The 8,803-nt window shown below is 50.1% G+C and overlaps 1 protein-coding gene across 1 annotated transcript; it reads right to left on the bottom strand.

Moving 5' to 3' along the window:
• Positions 1 to 582: 582 nt before the first annotated feature.
• On the bottom strand, positions 583 to 1,263 carry LOC135908606 (uncharacterized). The gene has a single exon (XM_065440426.1). The coding sequence runs from the start codon at positions 1,261 to 1,263 to the stop codon at positions 583 to 585; it is 681 nt and encodes a 226-aa protein (XP_065296498.1).
• Between the last annotated feature and the right edge of the window lie 7,540 nt (positions 1,264 to 8,803).

Consider the following 8,803-nt stretch of genomic DNA (forward strand, 5'->3'; position numbering starts at 1 on the left):
CATATCAGCAGCTCCCAAGACCATCTCACAGCGGTACCCCAACGATCCAGGCAACGACCTAGGCACCTGAAAGACTTCGTGTTTAAGCAAAACTGATTTTTCCTTCCCTGAGGGGATGATGTAGTGTCCATGTATGGCACTCTTTGGAATGAAGGAAGGCAACCCTGGGGTTCAAGGGAGCTTCCAAGATGGCTGCAGTTTCGTTGAAATAAATGTGTGTGTGTTCCCAACAGAATCGGCCGTAATCAGTCTCAATACTCGAACTACTATACGTTACAGCTGCTGGATAAAAAAAAGAAAGAAGGGTGGTATCGGCATAGAAAATGCCTCAGGAACGCGGTTGGAACGCCGTCGCATCCCATCCCTGTCAGGAAGCGCCGTTCGGATGATGATGATAGTGATCTAAGGAAAGGAAGGACGCTTGATTCTGCAACCCGTGAGGGAGTACGGCGAAGCGTCGTCAGGGGAGAGGGAGTGGGAAGTGAAAGATGGTAGAGAAAGAGGGAGGATGGGGCCTAATAAACTCCACTATGCGCGACAGGTGGCAGTCCTCAGTGAAGTTGCCAGCGTTGTAGCGGGCGCTTATAATGTGTCTATTCCCGTGGAACTTATAAACTCCAGCAGGCTTCGCAGTGCAGGGAGCTGTGGATACACCGTGAACAGCAGGTCAGTCTCTGTGGCCGCTGGAAGGCCGTGGCGTCTGTAGGTGTTGATCACTCTGGAGCGTTCTTGCGCCAAGGAAGGGCAGGTACAGAGAAGGTGCTCCAGAGTCTCGGGGTCCCCGCATCTCTTGCAGGCAGGTGACGTGGCGCGGCCCTTGGCGTACAGCCGGGCCGCAGTCCAGGTGCAGCCAGTCCGCAAGCGCAGGAGTGTGCAACGGCCTCTTCTGGAGAGGCCGTTCTCTGGAAGCGGCTTGGGGGCCCTGCCACTAGCCACTCGGGGGTCCTGGTGAATGGAGGTGTGCAGGCACCGTAGCCGATGTCTCATGTAGTCCGAAGCTGCTACCGCTCTGGTAACCAGGACTACATCATGATGGCCAGCTTTGGCGTAGGTATCCGCCTTCTCGTTACCGGCTACCCCGACATATGAGGGCAGCCAGCGGAAAGATATTGGGATTCCGGCGGTGGCTAGAGCCGTTAACTTGGCAAGCAGCAGCACCACTGTAAGTCCTGCCCGCTGTGAGTTGACGAGGGCCTGGAGCGCTGGATTGGAGTCGCACACCACCGCCACCGGCTGCAGCCAAGCTGCCGAGAATGCAACCATGGTTGTGACGTTCGCTCCCATTGAAGCCTGCCTGACACGGCAGGCCGCATCTTGTTTTGTTTATTAAGGTGAAAAGCTGGGCGAGTTGGTCTACACTCATAATGGTAACAGCGCGAACAAGACGACGACACAGCACTCGTCCTGTGTCCGTTCTTGTTTTGATCGTGCTGTTAGCATTATGAATTGTGTTTTTTTATGCGCAAGCATTTATATGGCTACCCAGCGAGAAAACCATCCGCTGTCTCCTTCGCGTAGGACTATCGCTTTCAAGATAGAGCCAGCCAGCCGTGGAAGACGAGGACGACGATCGCGCGAGCAGTGGCACGAGCCCGACTCTGTGACCACGTGACGCGTACAATCGTGCACGCACCAGAACTGTGCAGCAGCCGTGGTTTCGGGACCGGAACGTCATCAGCGCACCTGGCACCGCCACCTGCAGTAGTTTGCTTGCCCCATCAGTTCACGTTGCGCCGCCTTCCGCAGCGGTTCGTGTCGCCGCAGCGCTGACGCATTTACCGTAATGGCGCCAAGTCGACCGCAGCCGCTCAATGAAGGAGAACGGAAACGCAGGAACACAGAGCATCAGCCTGAGTACAGATTACGCCAGAAACAAATGAACGCTGCTGCGCAGAGCGGGGAACTACAGCAACACGCTACCGAAGGCAACGAACAAGAGGAACGACGTCGTGCCGAGGACGTCCGATACCGATTTCCAAGAAAAGCGGCATACATTTCCTTCATTTCCTACGTCGCCCTCGGCATTTCAACCCACGTCCACGTCCACTGCGGTCTCTCTATAACACGACTGAACACTGCTTCTACTCGCCTCTTCTACGTCGTCTCGTGCAGGTCGCACTTAACAGTTCAGGGTTGTAACAAATTTGTAACAAATTTTTGTGCCAAGCAAATTGCAGGTGAGTTCACGCGCGGTATACTTATCACGTTGTAACAGACGGAGCAGAAATCGTAGAGCAAGCAGCCGGCAGTGGACTGACACGCATGGGAACGCGAACCCACCTCGACAGCGTGGTCGGCCAAGCGCCGCGCGACAGACGAATTATGTACTGCCCGACCAGAAGGAGGAACCAAGAAGGGACTGCAATGACGTAGTAACACGTAATGGTGGCTGTACAACGTGACAAACTTACTACACTCGGCCGCAAAATACAGACTGTGCTAAGTACCTCATAACAGGGGTAAATCATACCCTTGAACGTCCTGAGTATTTCACCTTAGATCTTCAAGAATTGAGAGGCCACACAGAGTCTGGTATGTCATCATAGGTGTAATCAAGGCCTAAAATAAGAAGAGAATAGCTCTATTGAAGACAGAAAAGGGGTCGTAGTCGTGTCTGTAGTGAACGAATGCACAAATAACGACATTCTGAAAAATTTATCGCAGCACCTGAAATATTCCTGCACCCAGTGAAAATTAGAAGGCGACGGGATAAGCTGTCTTCTTTCATGAGATACAATGTGATGTTATCGGCGAAGGCTGTTACCTTTACAACACCGTTACCAGGCAGTGGGAGACCGCAAACGCAAGGGTCCCTCAGTACGGAGCGCAGAAATGGCTCAAGGCTGAGCACAAAGGGTACTGGGGATAGAGAGCACCCCTGACGAAGACAACGAGTAACGGGAAATTGTGCAACTTTCCCGACCATCAAGGAACAATGTATTTCGGATATTTGAATAGGCAGTCCTAATAAGTTCAACAAAAATTTAAAAAAAAGCCGAATGAGGTCAGTACATTAAATATGTAGCTATGTTCAATGCGATCGAATGCCTTTTTTTGATCTAGGGAAACTACGCGACCACGCGCGGGCCTGGTCAGCGTGTATTTCATTACGTCACGCGTGACGAACGAGAGACTATGTATCTCTCTGCCAGGGACTAAGCATGCCTGATGGTGTCCTCTTAAGGAAGGCATCAACTTCTCAAGCATCGGGTTAGAACAGCTGTGAAAGTTTTGTAGTCAACGTTCAGAAGCGTTATTGGCCTCCATTCCTCTGGACGAACAGATGATGGATCGTGCTCAGGTATCAGCACAATACAACCATCGCGAAAACTAGACGGGAATTAAATGTTATCAAAAGCAGCGGTTGATAACAGGTACGAAAGTGGCACCAATATCTTCCGAAAATGTTTGATAAAACTCAACGGGTAACCCGTCCGGCCCTGGGGCTGAGCGACGCTTCATGGAAGATAAAGCTGCCTTCACCTCGTCAGCTGACGGTCGTGCACAAAGACGTTCAGGGACGTCAGGTGGAACCTGAGGCAGCACGCTAAGCATTTCTAGGTTACCATGATCCATTCGCACAGTACTACACGCCATGTTTTCAAAGTGCAATACAGAGAGCGAATAATTACCCGTGGGAGGCGACCTAACCAGAAGTGCTCTTGGTGCCGCAGAACCGAATGCATTCGGCTGTATAAAAAGTGAGTTTCTAGCAAAGCGCAGAACTTCAGCAAACGGATTACGTCTGCATCGCCAAGCAGCAGCTGGCAAAGACGACACTGCGACGAGGCGCTAGAAACGCCTCCGTAACTCACGCTGTCATGACCGCATCAGCGGAGTCAGTGGATTGACCCGAAGGGCCTGTGGAGCTTCGTGGCACTATCCGCCAGTTCTTCTGACATAAGTCGTCTAAGTGCACGTCCTTCAACTGAACAACGCAGACGCCACTGCACCTTGAGCGCGTCCCATGACTCTGGGTAAGATCTAGAAAGAGAAGCGCGCAAGTCTCTTGACAAACAAGAGTGCGAGTGCGCGTCGTGTTGAACGCGGATGACGAGGCGCCGAGGTTTTACTGATCAAGAAAAAGGGGAGCAAACTTGAAGGATAACTTGTCTGTGATCGGAAACATAGGCAGGCGATGACGGCAAAGTTATCACACCAGATCGGGTGACATACTGAGCTAAATTGCTTGGCAGACCGGCATGGTGTAACCTGCTTGAGGACGCGCCGCGTCACCCCGTCCAGACAAATTAAGAATCGTGAAAAAGCCGATATGCATCCAGCAACGAAAATCGCTGAACGAGACGACGCAACTCCCATGCGTTCCAATCAGGGCGACCTCAGTCCGGGTCTTGCACATCTGTTCGCGTGTCTAAAACGCAATTAAAATCACCAACAAGCACCACGTGACGACCGTCCAGGAAATACACGTCCAGGTCACGAAAAGAAATCATTGGACTTAGTGGCCTGCGCGGGTTCATGGATGCACAAAATACGTAACCTAAATGAAGATGGCACACGATGAAATGCCAATATGCGCCCTGTCACATCATAAGAAATATGACCTTGCAATAAAGCTCTTTTGAGAATGATGATACCGACACCGCTAGAGCGTCATGTTGCGAAAGGGGAGAAACAATCTGGGTTGAAAGTGCGTTTGAAAGCAAGAACTTGTCCAATGGTGAAAAAAAGAAACGTTTCTTACAGACACAGGATGTCACAATTCCTAGCGCGGGCAAGGTTGATAATTACGGGTTGTTTTATATGACTTCGGAACCCCTATGCGTTTAATGAAATAACAACCGAAGAATTCATTAAGGAGATATTTTACGGCAAGATCGTTTATGCAATGGTGCAAGACTTTTGCAACGGTACATGACCTTCGTAGGAACCCTGGCTTTTAGCCTGAACAATATCATCAGATTTTCCAAGGATTTAGTGCAGTGCAGCATGTTAACAGTCGTCGATAGTCAAAGCGACAGTAGCTTATACCTTTAATGTAACCCATATTTTAAACAATATAATAACGTTAATTTATTTCTTTTTTGTTCATTGTCGGCAGCGGCTCAGAGCATGTGAGAACAGTTCTAACGCACTAATAAAAGTGATACTACTACAGGCGGGCGTGAAATAATGGAGTTACTGGAAACGATTTCAGAGTATGGCATTTGTTTTCTGCGCATCATCACCGCCGTGATTGGGTGGCTTGTGTCACGTGGCCTCTCGCTGCCATATCCCTTCCACTACGTCTACGGTGCGCGGACGTTGAACACGCAGCGTGGAGGGAATTGTAGCAGCACCGTGTCGCTTTACTCAACATCTGCAATCACAGGCGCCATAAATTATCTCAACCCCATGGCTGGTTCCTGCGCTTCCTGGTATATCAATCAAACGGAGTCTGAAAAGACATATTTGAAACATGTCTGAAAAAGAAATGTCTGGAACGACATTTCATAGCATTCCGCGTAGGGAAGGACGACCAGGAACAACGCTCTGCGTGGCGTCCGTTTTCGTGTTTGTCGCCGGCTGGTGGTCAGCGATGGTCGATAGTCGGTGGTAGTGCATCCCCTTTAACTTCGTAAAGTAGCGGCACGCTTTGAAGAATGCCGCCTCCTCCTCGCGCGCTCTGGCCGAGGCTGACGCCGCGTCGCTATTGGCCTAATAGCATCACGTGGGCCCTCGCGCTGTGCATCAGCGCCATTTTTGCTCGAGAAGCGTCTGCGGAGTTGCGAGGAGCGCATGTTGGCGCCGTTGCTACGCTCGAGCAGTCTAGGCGTCGCCACGGTCGAGGAGGGAGCATGAAAGAAAGGAGAAACGAGGAGGAGGGAAGGCGTAGGAAGAGAGTGCCGCTGCTTTACGAAGTTTAAGGGGTTCCAGGTGGTAGGCCTTGCGATGTGTAGCGTTGAGGGAAAGGGCGCTTAGTTCCGGGAAGGGACTGAGGGAGGGTAAATGTCGCGTGTCAGCTTTCGCACAACTGAGTTGCGGGCGGAGGGGCGGGAGTGGAGAGGGGACTGTCACTCGTTCGCTCCTTCGTTCGCTCGATCGCTCATTCATTCAAGCTACTCGCTCGCAATGAAATAATTGTCGATTTCTGCAAATTTCTTTTTTTTTTGTTCAGTGATTAGCACTGGCAGATCCAGAGGAAAAGCCATTGACAGGTGGGGCACACCTGTCAATGGTGACGAATGGACAGTGTGCACTATAGACCGTTTTTTCGTAGGCGCCGCCATATTGTGAACGCAGTGGCGCCGCCTATGAGCAGCGCCATACTGGCTTGGGTGAAAGCGGTCTTTTGCATGGCAGGTATACGCTCGGCTGTAGGTTTTCGCGTTTGTTTTCGCGGCCGTGTGTTCTGTTTAGTATGACGTGCGTCTTCTACGTGGTAAACGGTTCTGTGAGACGTGCTGAAGTGGTTTAAGGCGTCATGGCCGGAATTTCTGCTGGCGTTGAGGTGAACGGAACACGCAGCGCGATGTGTGCGCACATATATTCATGAGCCTACAATCAGCCTCGGAGATCAATTGTGTGTTTCTAAATGTTCCAATCACTAATGTGACCTTATTGCAGTATTATCCTCTATTTCTAAGTTGTGGTTTAGGAGCCATGAAACATACACGACGATCGTTCTGCTACCATAGGAGCTGTGCTGTTATACTTTGACAAGCGTTCAAACTGTTCGCTGCAGGTTACATTGCGCGACTACTTGGTTGGATGGATGAGGCTTCCACCCATGAATAAAATAGTTTCGGCTAGTAATAGCAACATACCTTACAGTCTGAATTAAGATTGTCCAGCAAAGCGACCGTTTACGAACTGCGCGAGCGTCCTAAGCAGTAGAGTAGGTGCTGGATTACAGATATCTCTGTTCTATATAGCGCATGGTCCAAGCATACGGCATCAGCGGGTATATATTTATAAACCTTGTGCGGCGTTAGCCCGTCTTCTCTTGCTTTTTAGAGAAAGAGGATGATAACCGATTTTTTTTTTCGGTTGTGTTCGTTCATTTCTCTACGACGCACTGACACTTATTACGGAAATTTTGCGCTCAAAAATAGCCATCGCATTCTTTTTATGCTAGCCCTCTCATACATTACGGCTGTATACAGGCCAAAAAGGCAATGCCGAAGCACACAGCTTATATATGTATCGTGCTGGCTCACCAACCGCAGTGATCGCTATGTTGAGCAGCGCCATGGGCCTCATGCAGCAAGGCTAGCGTAGACATAATTTCAAGCATACTAGACTTGAAATGCGTGAGAACGATGCCGCTGTATCACACATATTTAATAGCGCCTGCAGCTCAGCTGTTTCGTGGTTGTCTTAGGTTGGCCGTGCACGAGCATGCGCTCTTATGTTTTATGCTTTACTCCCTACGCTAATCGATCAGACAGTGAGCTGATTTACCATTTAATGCTAGTAATACAGAGACGCCGGTTTTCTTTGTTGAATTAAAATCAATATAAGCAAAACAGTAAACAACACATACACGCACCGCGACTGATAATGCGCGTACACCGCGGCTGATTATGGGCGTCACATTTTTGCGCCCCCAAGACATATTTACGCCTACGGTAGCTACCGATGCACCGAAAGGCTTCCCTGACGACCTTATATGAACGAACATGGCGTAGATTTCACAAAGTACGATCTAAAACATCTCGAAATCGTTCCGCAGCACGCGACAGCAATACTTTGAAGCAGCGCCGCGCCGGTTCGCCCAAGCCAGGGAGGAGGAAAGGCTCTCCGCGCGCACAATCCTCCTCGCCCGATGAAACGGTCTATAGCTTCAGTTATGCTTCGGCTCAACATTCCAAAGCAGTTCTCCAAAATAAGCAGAGGGATGGCGTCTGCAAAGAGCACAGAAAGAAAAACGTTCGTCCCTCGTAAGTCTGTTTTCTCCAGCGGTCTGTATGCGGGTTTGCGCTTCCTAGCTTTGTCATGTTCATGCCATTTCAGAGCTACAGAGGAACAAACAAGCGCCACAATCGAGAAAAAAGAAAAGTCCAACTTCATCGCAATTCACGGACAGTGCTTTTCGGTCAACAGACGAGTTTACTTGCTCCCTGAATTGTGTATTGAGGGGGCGCTGTCCCTGGAACTTTATATGTCTATCCGCAAGAATGCAGCGCTGCGGACGGGACGAGCCCTCCTAGTGCTGGGGCTGGAGTGAAAGAAGGGGGGCCGGAAATTGCCGACTCCGCGTTGCGGCCAAGCGCGTGGGAGATAGCGCGGCTGACTGCAAACTCGCGGTCGCGTTTCATGCAGGACTTGGGGAGTCGCGTCAGGCGTCAGCTATACTTCCAGCGCGGTTTGAAGAAAGCGTTCGGTGGCTTTGAACTCGGGTCTTCGAAGCAATGTGCAAAGAAAGCTGTATATACGGCGCTGGTTTCCCCGAGTCGGCGAGATGTCCGTGGACGTTCGGATGACGACCCCCGCACGCCTCGTCTATTCGAAAGAGTGAGAGCTGACGCTTCGACTGGAATATTAAATATAATAAAAAAAAAGTAAGAAGGCAAGTCTGTCTAGTTTCTTTCGTTTTCTGTATTCTTCATCTTTCTATTTTTATTTCTATTTTCTTGCCCCGGGTCGCGCTTGCGCACGCGCTAGAGTTTCATTCCGAAGTGAGTTGAATGTTGCCAACTCGACTCCAGTTATATTTTTATTTTATTTGTTAGCGTTAGAGTGCCAAAGGGGAAAAAACATGTATGCGTGTGGAGTTTGGGAAGCCTGTCACGTGTTACAGGTACACACATGCATAATTCGTGTATATTAGGAAGCCGACAAACAATGACGCCAAATAGTA

This window comes from Dermacentor albipictus, chromosome 9 (genome assembly GCF_038994185.2).
Source record: "Dermacentor albipictus isolate Rhodes 1998 colony chromosome 9, USDA_Dalb.pri_finalv2, whole genome shotgun sequence".
Lineage (NCBI taxonomy): Eukaryota > Metazoa > Arthropoda > Arachnida > Ixodida > Ixodidae > Dermacentor > Dermacentor albipictus.